General features: G+C 34.3%; 1 protein-coding gene across 1 annotated transcript in view; it reads right to left on the reverse strand.

Moving 5' to 3' along the window:
* LOC150101143 (ubiquitin carboxyl-terminal hydrolase 24-like) overlaps positions 1-18,570 on the reverse strand; it is an 824,883-nt gene that overhangs the window by 511,593 nt on the left and 294,720 nt on the right. The window contains exons 20-22 of the mRNA XM_090401261.1: positions 15,032-15,172; positions 9,276-9,329; positions 6,858-6,970 (exon numbers count right to left, since the gene is read on the reverse strand). Coding sequence (XP_090257387.1) covers positions 6,858-6,970; positions 9,276-9,329; positions 15,032-15,172 — 308 coding nt within the window. The remainder of the gene's footprint in view (positions 1-6,857; positions 6,971-9,275; positions 9,330-15,031; positions 15,173-18,570) is intronic.

Here is an 18,570-nt window from a genome sequence, read left to right on the forward strand (position 1 = left end):
ATAACATCATCTGCATAAAGTAAATAGCTGAGATTAACATCTCCAATTTTGATATCAGGTTTAATACTGCTTTCCTATATAATGTGATTCATATAGATAATGTACATTCTTGTCTGACACCAGATTCAACATCAATCGATCTTCCTGTACTTCTTTCAGTTCCAACTGCTGACTTACAACTCATATAAAGACTAAGTATTGTTTGATATAATGTCCCATACATATAACTGTAGCATTTTGAATAGTTTTTCACTTTGCACCTTGTCACATACCTTTTGCAGGTCTATCAAACTTAAATACAGATATCTCTTTGCTATATTCTCACACTTTCTCAACTATTTGTCATAAAGTGAAAATCTGATCCTGACAGCCTCTATTTGGCCTGAATCCAGCTTGTTCTTCACCAAGCTTCCCTTCCACAATCCTTCTTAACCGTTTCTCAAGAATACTTGCTTAAATCTAACCAGGAACACTCAGTAGGAAAAACCTCTGTAATTTTCACATTCTGTTTTATTTCCCTTTTTATATATGGATATTATGAGAGCTCTACTCCAATTATCTGGAATTCGTTCCTCTGTTGAGGCCTCCTGAACTATGCAGTGAGGCCACTGCAAGACTTTTATACCTCCATACTTGAGCATTTCTGGTTGAATATCATCTACTCTAGCAGCCTTTCCACATTTCAGGCTTTTGATGGCTTTTTCTACTTTGATTATGGATATGTATTCCTGATTGCATGCCTGGTCAGTATTTTTTACCACTGTGCTGTCATCACTGCTTGTTTCATATAGCAATTTTTCAAATTAATTACTCCATACGTCAAGGATCTTTTTCACCACTTTTCAAATCACCTTTATCGTCTTTAATTCCTTTTACAGCACTCTTTCCTCCATTTCTGAGCTTTTTCAACAGCCTTCAGAATATCTTGCCACCCTCTTCATATTTATTTTCTATGTTCTTACCAAAGTCTTCCCATGACTTTTGTTTAGCTAATTTTATACAGTGTTTAGATTTCTTACATTTTCACTGTATTCTCTAAGAGCACAAGCTGATTTTCCAGGAACTTTTGACATGCTTTCTTCTTTTCCTTCCGTGCCTCTTCCTGTGTCCACTATGGAGTTCTGATTTTGCTATCCTTGCAGACAACCCTCACCACATGCCTCTCTGGCTGAATCAATCAGTGTGTTCTTCAGGGCTTGCCACTGAATCGCCAAGATTTGGTTCCTGTTCTCAAACTCTTTCATTTTTTCTTGAATAATGTTTGTGTATTTTAGTCTACAGTTCACATCCGAGAGCTGTTCAACTTTTATTCACTTTAAATCTTTCTTACATGTTCTTCTTTTTAATATGAAATTCAATTTTATCCTGCTCAAGACTAAATGGTGATCACTTCTAATTTCAAATTCTCTGTAAACTCTAGTGTCCTGCACCAGGGAGAAAAGATATTGGAACATTGTGTTATTAATAACCAGTCCATGTCCTTCGCAGAAATCCAATAGTTATTGGCCATTATTATTAGCTGTGCTCTTTTCTCCAAATTTTCCCAAAATATTTTTTGTATGTGTGACAATCATTTTCTATTCTGCTATTTAGATCCTGAACAAGAACCAACTTTTTATTTTTCCTTGTGTCAGATGCTTTCTATCTTAGTAGAATCTTCTGTGGGACCATAGGAACAAATAAGTCTCATTGTCCAGTTCCCCATTCTGATATTTGTCCATATCACTCTACTTGAGACTGCCTGCCATTCAAAATTAGCTTTGTATTTTGCGTTGAATACTATGGCAACTCCTTCTTTTCGTTGATTGTCATTGCCTGAATATAACACTTTGTATTTATTGCTCAGTAAGATCTCACCAGTCTTGGTCTTTTTTTGTTTCAGTCACCCATATTATGCTGATCTGGTACTTATCCAATTCCTCAGCTAGCTCCATTTCTTTGACATTCAGGCTTCTTATGTTGATAGTACCGATCTTGAACTCTGGTTATGTTGAGTGTATGGGTGTGTTTTATGATTTGTTCCAGCAGCTGACTATTTACTGTTCGCCCTGGTTCCATGGCAAAAACAATGGAGGCCTTGTTTAACCGGGCGTCGCCCCAGCCAGCATGAAATTCTGTCATGTTATACCATCACTTCATATTTTGGTTTAAGCCAATAAGAATACAATTTGGTTGGCTAAATCCCAAATTGCCAGCCTATCATCGTTCGTTCAGTATCCACAAAGATACTTAACAGGGTGCACCACGAGAAGGTGAGGACTGGACATTAAGTCAGAAGCCCTGGTCAGTTCTCTGCATTCCTTTAAAGGCTATGTGGAGGTCTCCTCTGAGTTATACAGCTTTGACCCTTAAGCACCCCACATGTCACACCTTATTATTAAAATACTCTGGATTAGAGATAGTTGTTGGGAGATTTTCCACTTGGTTATACTATAAATTAAAGATACTAATTATATACCTGGTTTAGTAATTTAACCAAGTGTATGCAAACAAAGTTTACACCTGAAGTATTTTCAGGACTGGGGGTCATCTGCTTCTATATACAAGTTGCCCCAGTCTTGAAAATACTTCAGGTGCAACCTTTGTTTCCTTTCACTTGGATAAAGGATTAAACCAAGTATATAATTTCTTGGAATCTTTAATTTATAGTATAACCAAGTGGAAAAACTTCCAACAGAGCAACGTTCAGTTTTAATTAATAAAAGATCTTCGAGTCAACTTAGTTAATTATTCAGAATAACTTCTTTTTTTTTTTTTTTACTTTTGATGTTGAATATGCTTTGACGTTCAGAGATAAATGGTAAATCTGCAAATAACGGTGATTGACTGACAGATTTTTCCAATAGCATACAGTTTTGATGTTGTCATATAAGTGGCAAAACTACAAATAATAGACAGCCTAGGCTTTACAGATTTTAGATGGAGATTCAGTATGTTTATCTTCCATACGTTATAAAAATTATATCTTCCATACGTTATAGTTCATTAAAATTGAAATAAAATGAATAATGAACATTAAAAGCATTAATTTTTAAAGTTCGTTATTTGCTGAACAGAGGAAGGGATAGAAAGAGAGAGAGAGGGGAAAGGCCTAAACTAACCTGAGAGAGAATGACTGAGGAAGAAAAAGGATGACCGGCTGGGAGAACTGCAAAGCAACAGAATTAGTTGCAAAAGACAGGATTAAAAGAAGAAGGATCTTGGCTTATGTATCACTGGGTATGAAGAAGATAGAAAGGTAGAACAGAGAGAAAATAATGACCATCTGTAAATTCCTGCAGATTTGAATTAATTGCTGATGATATAAATTCTTTAATCTTTTGTTTTGTGCAAGAATATGTTTCCTCATCAATTGACTCTGAAATTAATCTATGCTGCCCAAATGATAAGAACTAATCGTTTTCTCCAGTTCCAAATCAAAATCTATAAAGGCAATCCTTTCTCATTTCTCTGCTGAATATTCATACTGTGCTCTTTTAGGAGATCCATTTCAAAGTTCTGTTATTGGAAATTTTCAATTTAGCTAAAGAATGAAAAAAGTGTGCATTATGAAAATTATAAGCAGCAGGCTAGAATAGTCACAACTGTTGTATGGAAAACGAAGTCTGAGTATGAAAGAAACTGGCTCTGTATGCTAAAGACAACCCACAAGACTTCTATTGATATGCTGCAAGTAAAAGAAAGAATGAATATGAAAGAATAACTCTTCTAAATGCAGATGGCATGATGGTTCCAGATGCAGAAGAAGTTGTTCAACTAATGAGTGCCCATTGTGTTAAAAGCTATCAAAATGGTGTATGACATTGAGCTCACCTCTACCTCTTCACTGGATAAAGAAATTCAGATATATGAGGACGAGGTATTAGAGTTGTTGAACAAACTGAATAAGAATTCAGCAAGAGGGACTGATGGGATATCAGTATATGTGTTAAAAGAGTATTCAGCTGAACCTGGCTATTCCTTTGATCAGGCTGTTTAATATGAGTCTCAGAACAGGGAAGATTCTGCAGGAATGGAGAGCATGTATGGTAATCCATTGCATAAGGGTAGTGCAAAAACCAATGTATCCAACTATCAACCAATTAGTATCTCAGGAGTGGTGATGAAGATTTTGGAAAAATTGGTCAGGGCTTGCATTCAGAATGGGTGGACAGTGAATCTCTACTTTGCAATGAACAACATGGGTTTACTAAGGGAAGGTCATGTTTTAGCAACTTGCTCAAATTCTATAACAATGTTACCATTGAACTAGACAAGAGAAATGGATATACCATGATACTTTTGGATTTTGCTAAGGCTTTTGACAGAATACAGCATGGTAGACTGTTGCATAAATTGGAGAAAATGGGTTTGGGTTACAAATTATTAGCATGGATAAGAGGATGGCTGACTGACAGATATCAAAAAGTGGTATACAGGGATGTAAGTCTGCAAAATTTAAGGTAATAAGTGGTGTATCACAAGGATCAGTCCTTGGTTCACTGTTATTCAATCTGTAAATTAATGATATTGGGAAGGATCTAACATACAGCATACAGCTATCTGCTGATGGAGCAAAGATTGGTAGGATAATCAAGAATGGAACCAGTAGGTAGTACTTGCAGAATGATTTGAATAGGCTGATACTATGGGCATGGGAAAATGGATGACAGTTCAATGTCAGTATATGCAAAGTCATGCACTTTGGCATGATTAGATTGCAATATTATATTATATTGGGATTATGCTAGAGTAAACTGATCTGACTAAGAGTGTCTACTAAAACTTCAATTATCCTGGAGTGTTAGTGTATAGGATGCTGAAGTTCAGCATACATGTAGCAAAGATTGCAAATACAACTCAAAAGATAATTGCAATGCTGAAACAAACTTTGACATGTAAAGATAAGGAACTCATTTTGCCTTGATAAGACCTCACTTGCTATTGTGCACAGGTCTGGTCTCCTGGTTTCTGTTGTGATTCTGATACAGTGGAGAGTGAAAAGGAGGGTGTTAAAAATGATATCAGGATTGCAGAATACTTATTATGAATACAGATTGAGAATTTGTAGAGTGTGGACACTAACAAACAGGAGAAAGAGGGGTGATATGATTGAGACTTACAAACTTCTGAAAGAGTCATACAGGATTTCAGTTGATGAATTTTTCAATTTACTGAGGGTAGTATCCTTGGAACCTTGGAAGCTGAGAATGAATAAGGAGGTGAGACCTAGATTTTTCTCTCAAAGAGTGGTGCATGATTGGGACTGCCATTGGATGTTGTGTGCAAGCAGTGAATGAATTCAAGAACGAGTATGATAGCTGGGGCATGTTGTATGGTCTCCCTTGATGAGTCCCCAACTCCCTGATGGTCTCACGTAATAATAATAATAAAATAATAATTTGTCTTCCTGAAACAGAATTTATGAGATATTTACATAAAAACTAAGAATACTTCTAGCAGGTACTAGTGGTGGAACTGTAATGCATTTATGTTATACTAAATTTTATTTACCAACTTTAATCTATGGCAAGGATATTTGTAACTTCAGCTGCTCCATACTGATCCCCTGTGTCAAGAAACCCTTGTTTATGGTGATGAAACCTGATATATACTTATGACACAAGAGGGAAATGCTAAATAAAAAAAATAAAAAAAAAAGGCAGGGGTTCTGTATCTTATTTCAGCAAACATAAATGGAATCCATAATTCTATGTGACATGAAACATCAGTATTAATTAACAAGTCTGATTTGTTAATGAAAAGGATGTCTAGAGCATTAAATGCAGTTAAATTTAGCAAAAACTTTTTTTGCCTTGTTTTTCAGGATCCTTGAGATACTTAGTCCTAAAGAAAGTTATCTTAAAAGATATTTTTTATTGGAGCATTCCTTTTTTCATTTGCAGATGACCAAATAATAATTACAAATTCTGAAGATAACCTACAGACAGCTATTTTAGATCTAAATGAGATAGTCAAAGATTATGGTATGATAATATCAACAGAAAAATCAAAAACTATGGCCTTTAAAGGACAAGATCCAGCAAGAACTAAGATAGTAATAGCTGTCTGTAGGTTATCTTCAGAATTTGTAATTATTATTTGAATTAATTTAACTACCTAGGATGTATGATCACATATGAAAATGAAAAAAATATAAACATAAAAATTGCAAAATATTTAAAAATAACAGGTGTAATTAACTCTATATTTAAACCAAACCTAGTTCAAAAACAAACCAGGCTAAAAGTATACAATACATTAGCCTTATCGGTCTTAATGTATGGAAGTGAAATCTGGACAATAAAACAAAAGGACAAACAAAGATTAATAACAGCAGAAATGAAGTTTATGAGAAAAACTGCAAGGTATACTCTATTTGATCACAAAAGAAATGAAGAAATTATGAAAGAATTAAACCAAGAATCAGTAATAGAAAAAATTTAAAAATATAAACATAAATGGATGGAATACGTTTAAAGAATGAAAATAGAAAGATTACCAAAGCAAGTCTTAAAGTACAAGCCATTAGGAAAAAGAAAACCAGGACGTCCTCTTAAAAGATTCAACGATGACTTCTAAGGCCGGAACAGGCCACGCTAGGCCTAAATCCTTGATATGCATGATGATGATGATTCCTTTTTTCAATTGGCACACTCCATGAAAATTGTTCTTTTTGTCGTATACACATGAATTAGATTTTTATATGCAATTCGTTAATTAGTAAAAAAGCAGTCTAAAATTTTTCTAACATGGTCTCTTTCGTATTTAACAATGATGATTACATACATTATGATGTAGAAGTGAATTATGAGAGTAGATCTAATGAATTTTAATTAATTATGCAACATAAATGCTATTGTGATATAACAACTAACCTTGTAGGAACAGGATAGGAAGCAATCTCAGACACTGAAACTGCAGTTAAAGTTTTTGTTGCATTTGAAAGAGCTGTAAACATGGATGTCCCCCCTACTGTAACAGCAACTGTCTGTAAAACAAATTCAAGAAATCAGATATTGTTTTTGCATTTTCATTATGTATCACTCCACTGATTAATATCAAAAGTTTTAAGGGTATTTTAATACCTGTATTGCACTGTATAGTTATTTTAATACCAGTATTGCACTGTATAGTTATTTTAGTCTAGGTAAATGTACACTTTTAACTCTAAAATTGGTAGTTTAAAGTGATCTAAGTTTGTCTAAATATTATTTATAAGCTTGTATACAAGCTAAATTTTATATAATGTGCTTTCTAGTGGTTTAATGCCACTAAACTGAGTCTTTTAATCTGCTCTCTTCCTCCCCACTCAAATTTGGTACTAAATTTTCTATCATATAAATAAGAGCAGCTCTTTCTCTCATAAGACACATTCAAATTGTTGTCTACAAACACAGGAATAGAAAGTTATTGATATTTAGTTTCATTAAATATCAATAAATACCCCAAATTTATTAGAGGCCTTAAGTGCCTCAAAAAAATCTCTAGATTGGGATTTTTTAATTATGAAAAAGAACTTATTCTTTCAATATTTATTTTAACAAATATTAAAATAAAATAAAATAAATAATATATCTGCTCCTACCATTCAATTTAAAGTACAATGTATTAGAGGTTTGCAACCTATTGTAGATGGGAGTCACTTGAAAAAAAAAAAAAAAGCATAAAATTAATATCAACAACATGTAATAAAATTGATGTAATCACTGAAACCAATTCATCTGGCAAATAAAGACCACAAAGACAGATGAAAATGGAAATGGACTACGTGAGAAGAAAAAAAAAAGTTGCATATATTGATAATAAATGTAAAACTTATTCCAATTTGGAAAGCTGAATCTATTTTCTTCCAGTTTCAGTTAATTTCAATTCTTCTGTTAAGATATGAAATTAACTAAATAAAATAAAAATACAGAATAACATAAATCGATTGGATGTGTAAAGGATTAATTAGACATTAAACATTCTTACTTGAGTAGAGCAGTTGACCAGTTCTCTTTGCTCTTTTCAATAGTAACTTATGTAATGCTTTGTTATCAGAAAAAAAAAAAGTGTGTGTGTATACACACAACACACACACACACACACACATATATATATATCAGGACTGACTTTATTCCTTCAGTAAGCCATAATATCAAATGGTACTGCATGCAGCACCATTTCCAGATAAGACATTGCTTATAAGTCAGTTTGATGGTCAGTGCTAAATGAGCTGTATTTTAGAATATTTAAAAATCAGAATAATAAAAGAGCTTTAAGTTTGTATAAGTTTATATATTTTACTCAACTTAAAGTCTCTGGCTTTAAGTTGAGTAAAATATATAAACTAATACAAACAGCAATTTGGTGGAGGGATGTAATGAGCCAAAGATGTAATGAACCAATCAAGCTTCCAAATGTTCTATTTTTCTAAAGCTGGCCAAATACAAATGAAAATGAATCATCAGGAAATGTTAGACATGAAGAATCAGTGAATGAGGTGCATATTTAATCAAACATTAACTAACAGCTGTATCTGAAAGTGTTGATGCAGCTCCACAATTTGGTATGTTAGAAATGTATGGCTACTAGATAATTACTGAATGATAACTCTATTGTCACGTCACGGCAACAGGAATGTTATCATTACAAAAACATTCTTACACAATTCAACCCAATCTTAAAATGTTTCTAGCACAAGTATGCAGAAAATTAAGTAACCAAATAACCCGAATAATGATGAATTATTGCCTGATATCTTTTTTTTTCCTTAACTAAAAGAGCCTTTAAAGCCACAGGATTTTATGATGTTTACCCAATTAAAATGCAAAAGGAAGTTTAGTAACGACTAAACATGTTAGAAAGATATTTCCAGTACAGATGTAACTCGAATAGATGTGATGTACATATGTAAAAGGAGCATACTTTGAAGAGAATTACCCACCACCACGATCGTTGTCAACTATTTTCTGTCCACTGCTAGACAAAGGTCTTTACCAAAGTCCTCCATTTTGTCCATCTTGAACTTTCCTGTGCCAAATCGGCTCCAGCCACCTCTTTAATATATCCTCCCACCATTTCTTTCGACTTCCTGCAGCTCTCCTTCCATCTCTGGAGTACCATTCAGATATTAACTGTGTCTATTTTTGAGTGTCATTTCTTACATGACCTGCTCATTGCCATTTGGATAATTGAATGGTAATACCAAGTTATTTCAAACTGATTTTAGCAGATTCAGCTAGTGAAGTTAATAAAAGTGTTTTCACTTTTTACCTCAAAATAATAAAGAGAATTTACTTAGAACAACTTACTTCCAAACGTTTGTAGCATTCACTAATAAATCTTTTGTGCAGAGACATCAAATCCTATAACAAAAGAGAGAAACAATTATTAAATTTTTATTCAAGTTATTGTAGTTCTTAAAAAATAAAATAGTTTTTTAATAAAAATTATTATTACAGAAATTAGAAACATAATTTTGTGTAAATGTTGACCCCTTTTTTTTTTTTGTACAAATTCATTTAAAATCAGTTTGGCATCAATAGTGGTAAATTTAATATATTCTATCTCTTTGCATAAAAAATTAACACATAAAGCAGAATTAGATTTTGAGGGGGAGAGGCAATAAAATAATAGAAATATTCAATGACCAACTCTTGCTGACTCTTGAATGTCAACCCTACTATTTATCAAAAAAAAAAAAAAAAAAAAAGTCAGGATTTGCTCTGTGCTTCTTTGCAAAATTCATTTAAGCTGGATAATGCAAAAGCAACTAACACCACTCATCTGAAGTATATAACCTCACCATACTTATTGCTCCTTTTCATTCATTCCTGCTACTTTAGTACTATGAAATAAGTGTATCAATATTATTATCAGAGACTGCTATGGAGACAAGGACTCAAAGGAGACCATATATAACCAACACCAGTTGTCATACCCTCTCTTAAATTTATTTACCTGTTGCACTCACTACTTCGACAGTCAAGTTAATTTCACTCACTGCTCTGTGAGATAAAAAGCTAGCACTCACTTCTTTCTTAACCATAAACAAATTCAAATTCCACAAATCCCAATGTTCTCTACCCACTTTCTATATAACAAAAAATTTCATCAGCCAGTATCCCATAACACCCAGAACTTTATAGGTCAAATTACCCTCCCTACCCCCTCCTTCTCCTGCTCACCAGTGTCTGCAGTCCATTTTATCTCAATCTGTCCTCATAATCTATGCTGCTTGGAAAGAAGTCAACGAACACCCCACGGGCAAGGTACATCATGCCATGTAATAAGTCACGTGTTTGTAGCTGGTATAAATCGAAAGGATATGATCCCAAGTCAGTGCAACTGTGTCTGGGAGAAATGGCTGCAAGAAGGGAACTGATGGAGTTTGAAAAAGGAATTGATAGGATACCATGTTGCAGGACTGTCTTCAGCAAAACTGTTGACAAACTGAATGATCTCAGGCAAACAATCAATGATATCATACTGAGATGACAGCATAGGGAGTCAACTGCAAGTGCTACCTGCAGCGGACAACCCGCCACACTCACCAAACATGATCACAGAGTGCTATGAAAAATAATATATAAAAAACTACCATTTGTCAGCCGACACATTAAATGTGGAGTTCCAGGCATCGAGTGGAACATGAATCTGCACAAAAACATTCAGAATGAAGGCTCACGGCATGGGTTTCCATGGTAGGATTACAATATGCAAGCCCCACATTAACTTAAGAAGCATGCAGCATTGTCTTTAGTGGTGCAAAGAGTGTGTACAGCGGATGTGCAAGCTTGGAAAGCTGTGTTATGGAGCAACGAATCATGCTACACCCTCAACTGAGCAGATGGACTGGTGTAGTTGTGGTAATGCCCAATGAACATCTCTTACTAGAATGCATCATCCTATGAAATTCAGAAGTGGCAGTGTGATGGTAAGGTCCTTTTTTCCTGGTTTGGCCTCAGACCTCTGTTTGTGGTGCCATAAACATTAAACTCCAAGATGTATCCGAACATTCAGGACAATGCAATGCTTCCTACTTTGTACCATTTCCATGCAACTGATCATTGTCTCTTTCAGCAAGAGACAATGCACTGTGTAATTAGGCTGCTGCTATAACTTTATAAGATAACCTCACACCTGTTCATTTCAACATTGCAATTATCCTCTGAGTTGTATCTGCAATCTTTACTATGTTACCTCTGAATTTCAAATTCCTATCCACTGTAACTCCAAGATCCCTAAGCTCGTCATTTTCTTAAAGCATAATCTGACAAGTATAATATGCCACTGGAAATCTCATCACACCAAAGTGCTTAACTTGACGCTAACACTTAACTGAAATGCATTATCATTTTCCCACAGTTCTTAACTATTCAAATTATCCCATAAATTTATATCAGTAGCATCCTGGATTGTCCTACCTATCTTTCCATCATCAGCAAACAATCATCCACCTTATCAGCTCCTTCCCAATATCATTAATGTACAGAATGAACAATTATGTGGAATAGGCGACATTTTTACATTCTTCTTTCCCAAAAAAAGGCCAAGCTTTCGCACAATCTACCACTTAGTATTTGCAACACTGGACAGACTGGCTGCTCAGGCGAAATCTGCAAATTAGAAAACATACAGATGTCAAAAATAAAAGAAAACATGCTGGGCCTCACTTCACTGGTCATTTTTCACAATCTTCCCTGATCATCCTAGTTTGCTGTTGAAAATCATCTGCACGTACTGATCTTCACTAGCAATATGCTGAGATGGCATACACAGCCATCTCGGCATATTGCTAGTGAAGATCACTACATGCAGATGATACATATACCACCTTTACCATGAGCTGCTCCAGTCCTGAAAATACTTCAGGCACAAACTTTGTTTGCTTACACTTGGATAAAGGATAAAACCCAGTATATATAATTAGTAGCATATCAAAAATGTTCATACAGACTTTGAAATGTTATGCACTCTGGTCTCGGGTTTTCTTTTGTTAAACAACTAAACTGCAGAGAAAACAGGATATGATGGGCATTATGCATTTTTTGTCCTTGCCAGACTTTTATGGAAGTTTTTTCACTTGGTTATACTACTAATTATATATACTGGGTTTTATCCTTTATCCACGTGTAAGCAAACAAAGTTTGTGCCTGAAGTACTTTCAGGACTGGGGGAACTCGTGGTAAAGGTGGTATAAGTTCTTATCACTTGCCTTAGTATCTCCCATAATGCAAAGTACATCTCCTTGTGGACATGTATAATACTATACATTAAAGGAAGGGCCACTACCCAGACAGGTTTTGACCTTTATTGGTATCTCCTTAGTGGGAGCCAGACCCAGAGTGGTAATACTAAGGTGGAAGTAATGGAGAAGTCATATTAACCTATACAAGTTGCCAAAGGGTGTCACACCCTATTATTAAATTCTCTGGATTAGAGAATTAGAGTTTATGGAAGTTTTTTCACTTGGCTATGTTACTAATTATATAAGTCGAAACCTGTCTGGGTAGTGGCCCTTCCCTTAATGCATAGCATTATACATGTCCGCAAGAAGATGTGCTTTGCATTATGGGAGATACTAAGGCAAGTGATGAGAGAATTTATACCATCTTTACCACAAGTTGCCCCAGTCATGAAAGTACTTCAGGTGCAAATTTGTTTGCTTATACTTGGATAAAGGATTAAAACCCAATATATAATTACTTGCCAGACTGTTAGAATGTTATCTGAATGAGCTAATGAAAAGCACACTGAAAGGCCAGCATTCAAGAGATTCTGGAGGAGGCTGCACACCTAACCAAAAATTTGGAAATTAGCAAATATATACAGGTACACTATGTGAGAATGACAATGTAGAAACCTGCACTATCATTCTCAAATAGCATCAAAAATAAAAGAAAACAGGTGCTGAGCCTTCATTTACACCCATCATTTAGACCATTCTAGGGTCTACAGCATCCCTTGCTCCCAAAAACTTCCATATTTTAGACAAACAGGAAGAACTGCCAATATCCATCTGGAGGAATACAGAAAACTATGTTCATTATCTGTACTACAGTTGTTCTAGTGTAGCAGATCACGCCAAGGATACAAATCACCAGATCTAATGGAACAAACCTACCTTTTATACAGAAGCAGATATAAAATGGAGAGATTATTTCTAGAATCTGTCACAGCACTACAAAAGTCACCAAATATGAGGAAATGTGGCTGCCTCACTTTACATAAAATACGGAAAAAAGTGATTTTAAGACCTTTAGCACGTTCCCACCATACCCACAGAGAATACTGCCTTTCATATTCTATCTGTGTTCATCTTCCTGTTAGTGTGCCAGTGTGCATGTGCTTAGCTGGAGCTCTTTGTGCCCATGAATATGCCTTGGTGATCAAGATGAAATACTGACATAGTAATTTATTCGCTAAATAAATGTATTTAGTAATTATTATCTCTAAATGTGTGTTTACTCCATTAAATAGTAACAAGAGTGATAATTAATGCTAGAGTATTCATAATAAATTAACATATTAAGAAAGCTACAAATGAGAAAAAAATTTATTATAAGGGAAAGTCAAAAGTATTTACAATAAGCAGAGTAATATGAGCAAAACAACAATACAAAACATGCATGTGCATCATTTCTCATTACATTTCCCCTGTTTTTGAACACAAATGTTAAGAAGCAGACAATCTTTTGTATGCAGGGGAGAAAAAAGTTTTGGATAGGCATGCAGCCTCTTACGGAATCTCATGAATGGTAGTCTGTCAATTAGTTTTTTTTTTTTTTTAGTGGTATTTTAACAAAGTAAGGTCAAGAATGCACAGAGGAGCTATAGGATCACAAGCCATAACAACTAGGGTGTTTCCAGCCCAAAGAATAGGGGCTAGATTCAACTGAATTCTTTATTCTGCTTATCATGCAGTGCCTCACTACAGTATGATCTGTTTACCATTGCATTCCTTTCCAATGGTTCTTGTTGTTGTTGTTGTTGTTTTTTGAATAAAAGAAAGTATGACTAATACTTTTCCTGCTACAGGGTGTGATTAAAACTTTTTTTCTTCATAGGGAGCATGTTGAGTCCCAACTACAAACTCATGTTCAGTTTGGAATAGAAGTGTTATCTGCTCTCCAGTAGTTTGATGGAAAATCCATTTTGTCACCAGTAATACTGATCACATCACTTCCTCACAAGATCAGTCCAAATGGTAATTAAAGATGCCAAAATAGTTTTGTCTGTGCCTGTCTATAAATCTTGCCCATCTTTCACGTTTATGATAGTAAAGGTTTGTTGGGATGATTTCATGGCAATCATGAAATCATCCCAACAAACCTACAGTTGGTCACCTGCCATTTTATCTAGTCATTTTCCTATTCTTGAAAATAAATGTATGGATTTTTTATTTATTTATTTTTTACCACAGTTCTGACAATGGATTTGTGTTCCAATCATACTTCATCAATAAATACATTATTTTTGAACGTGTGAAGTATTTACTATAAAAAAATACTGTCATTGCTGTATTTTGCACTTATGACTCTGTCAGCCTACAAAAACTAAATAATCTCACTCCACTGATTACACAATGTGAAATCAGTGGAGTGAGCATGTTTGCCTGTTGAAAGGCAGCATAAGTCTCTGCTCTTCAACAAACAGAATGTGGGTTCAAATTATATCATGACATGTCTAGTCATGAAGTCCAGGTAGAAGGTGATTTTAGTTGATTAGGTGAGACCACTGTCTTGTTTATTTGAGGCCTGAAGTGTATTCAAAAATACCATGTTTGGTCTCAAAAGGAGCATTCCTATATTATTTAACCCTTAGTCCACCCACGGTACTAAACATACCACAACTTTCATGGGTTAACTCAGCAAGACAACTGATCGATATCATGACAATATGCCATTCATATATAACAATGATGTTTCACAAACATGAAGTTTAAGATTTCACATACATTCAGCAAGCAAGAATAAATAAGAATAAATGGAGGTTGGGGGGGGGGGGATAAATAAAATGGATACTTCTGACTTATCCAAATATAGTACTTAATTAACATAATCACCTTTTTGAGTTTTGGTGCAAGAGCATGATAAGAAATATCTAACAAATTTTCAATTGCCATTTCAGCTATCCGACTGTCTAGAGATGACAAAGCCACTTGCCAAAGAAAGTCTACTCCTATAAGGTCAAGTTTTTCAACAATCTGAAAAAATATTTAAAAAATTTCAATATTAAATTTATCAAAAAAAAACAATATAAAGATTTATCCATAAACTTTATAACTATTTTTAAACCTTCTCTATCCCAAAATAACAGAAGTTTTCTTTTTAAAACAAGTACAATAACTATAAATGCTATTGTTATTTTATAATTAGTATAATAACTTAGGCAGACTCTTTATTTTCACCTATTTAGTTTATTATGTAAAATCTCTCATGATATGTTACTATGTATCTTATCAGGTTCGTTTTTACATGATTTTCTAGGGAGATTGCACTTAAAGAAATGTCAATTTTTGTAATAATCTTATATTTGTAATAATTGTAATAACATGAGCTTTTGTTAAATTAATGTGATGCATGATGTCGTTATGTATAGTCAGACCACAGAAGGGAGAGCTCTCGTTGGAAGACTGCCAAGCAGAGTCAATTCATGTTGAAGGGGAGAAAGAAATAAGGCGATGAACAAATTGGTCACAACACACGAAATCACGTTCTTTATACATAAAATTTTCCAACTGTTATACAAGCAAAATAGTTACCACTGTAAAAACTACAATGTTCATAAAAGAGAAGTTAATTTTCCGACATTGATTACCCTATTATCAGAATGGATTCTCCTTCTGTTGACATGCGCAGAAATGTTGAAGGGTCTCATATCTGTGGACGTACTATAACACTGTTAACTCATGTCCATATATGGCAATTTCAAAAGACATGTGAGTATGACATCCTCATGGTCAAGGGTCAACACATGACCATATATGGTAGTTTCAAGAGATGTGCGCATGCATACAATGGAAGTCTGGGCCTATATAAGGTGAGACATCAAGTCTCACCTTATATAGGCCCAGACTACCGTGGACCTTCACCTTATATAGGTCCGCGGTTGGTAATCAAAAGAGAAGCATCATAGGTCTTAAGTTTCTCAGTATCCTACCTGGGTCAGCCTCCATGAGAAGTATAGTGCTGATCATCGGAAAGAGCTGAACATTGCCATGCTAAGGGTCCTAAAGGGTAAAGCCTAATCGATGATTCAGACAAAGAAGAAATTTGGTGGGAAATTAAGAACGAGCCAACAGAAGGAAAGAAGGACAAAAAGGAGCACTTTTGTGTGAACAAAAGATTCATGTAAAAGGCAGTGCTGAACGAGAATTGTAAGTACTTATGTATGTGATAATATCGAGCAAGAATATACATTATGTGTTCAATGTACATTCTGCAAGAATGTACAATGCAAGTATGTCGGTTTATGAGTACAATAAGATAATGTAAACTGATACTTAATTAAGCTTACTCAAGATATGCTTTATTGTCAGTTTGTGTACATATGACTAGCAGGATATCCTAGATTGTGAATTAACTTTAAAGAAAGAAAATTAGATCTAAGTTTGAATTAGGAAAAATTGAAAATAACAAAGACTGTACTAAAATTGTGTATATAAGTTAATGTGAATCAAACTGTAAATATTCCTTTTTTGATTTAATTAAATGGTTTGCAAACAACACACTGAACTAATTCTGTCAATGCAATATCCTGAAAATTTTTAACCTGCATAAGAGAAAGCCAAGCTACAACTGATTAAAGGTAAAAATTAACATAAGTGGGGAATGCTAACAATATCTGCTTTGTCTTTAGTTTAAAATCCTATAATCTCGCATTCAATACATCGTCTAAATGTTGCAGTCGTAAAACAAATTAATTTGTTAGACTATAGAGCATGCGAACATAAGAATAGTAGAAATAAATAAATGGTGTCAGTCGACCAATTTGTGAAGTAAAGAACAAAGACAAAGCAGGGTTGTGAAATAACAGAAGTATTGTTCGCCCACCGATTAGAGATCCTTCAACACTTCTGCGCATGCCAGAAAAAGGAGAATCCATTCCGATAATAGGGTGATCAGTCCGTATTGTGGGATGAGTTGTTTATTATTACAGGTGGGAAAATTAACTTCTCTTTCATGATTATTGTAGTTAACTATGTTGCTTGTATAACAGTTGGAAAATTTTACCTATAAAGCACGTGATTTCACGTGTTGGCAACTAATTCGTACGTCCTTCATTTCTTTCTCCCCTTCAGCATGAATTGACTATTCTTGGCAAGACGCCAAGCAGAGACCTACAAATGGTGGGTGAACTATATAACAATTATACCTTACCGTACTTGCCCACAGAATGTTTAAATAGTATCAAATAAATATACTGTCAAGTTATAATCACATTCACCATAGTAATCTAGGATATACAGTTCATCCTTGAGTTTTGGTACAAGAGCATGATAAGAAATATCTAACAAATTTTCAATTGCCATTTCAGCTATCTGACTGTCTAGAGATGACAAAGCCACTTGCCAAAGGAAGTCCCCGTTATTTTCTCTGAAAGCAATAATTATAATAATGTCTCTACTTCATGCCATAATATTTCAATACATATGTACTTTATTTGATTTTATGAGTCAATTCACTTTGTAGTAGTGAGGATAAGAAACTAGGAAGGTAAGAAAAAAATTTTTATTTATTAATTTTTTGATCCAGCTGTTGCATTAATTAATATTCACTTTTAATATGACACACGTTTTATGAATCTCAATTCTTTTAGGGCCTCTTTCTGTTTTATATGGTACATGTTATTCCAAATACTATTTATTATTACCTTATCTGTCTCAAAGCTTCCAATAAAGGGAAGGTTGAAATATAGATATAAGCAAAATAATGAACTTAAACTTTGTACTTTTAATTAATTTTTTTATACAGTTCTGGAGTTCTGGAAACTCTGCTCTAGAGACCAAATGTGGAATTTTTTCAAGTCCACTTCAAGCCTCCAATAAGCATGGCAGTGGTCTCACCCAGACAAAATTCATATCGCACCTAAAGACAACTGCAAACATCCATGCTCACAGCAGGATTTGAACCTGCAGCCTGGTGGTTGGAGAGCAGGCACACTAACCACATGGCCAACCAGTACCATTTTTAATTTGTGGCATACCTCAAATTAAAAATGGCACTCTGTTCTAAAGTAGGCTAGCAATGATGGGCTTTTATATGAAATGACATGGATTTGACCATTTATAAGACCTTTTCAACTGAAGCTGAGTTAGCCAATCTCATATAAAGGTAGCAAATTCTTCTTCATAAAAATTTCAGTTCTCTCCAAAATAAAAAATAAAAAAAATAAAAATAAAATAAAATAAAATATAAAGCCAGAACACGTAAGTGCATGCAGATACATAGTTAAAATGTAGTTGAATATGAAGACATGATTCAGTAAAGTACCTTATCATTAATAACAATCTAATTGTGGGATGAGCAACATCAAAATGTTTTACTTACACTTACATTTAAAAGCAGTACATTTTAAAAAAAAGATAAAATAAATTTGTAA

Source organism: Typopeltis vanoorti, chromosome 12 (genome assembly GCF_054136105.1).
Source record: "Typopeltis vanoorti isolate ZY-2024b chromosome 12, IOZ_Tvanoo_1.0, whole genome shotgun sequence".
Taxonomy (NCBI): Eukaryota; Metazoa; Arthropoda; class Arachnida; order Uropygi; family Thelyphonidae; genus Typopeltis; species Typopeltis vanoorti.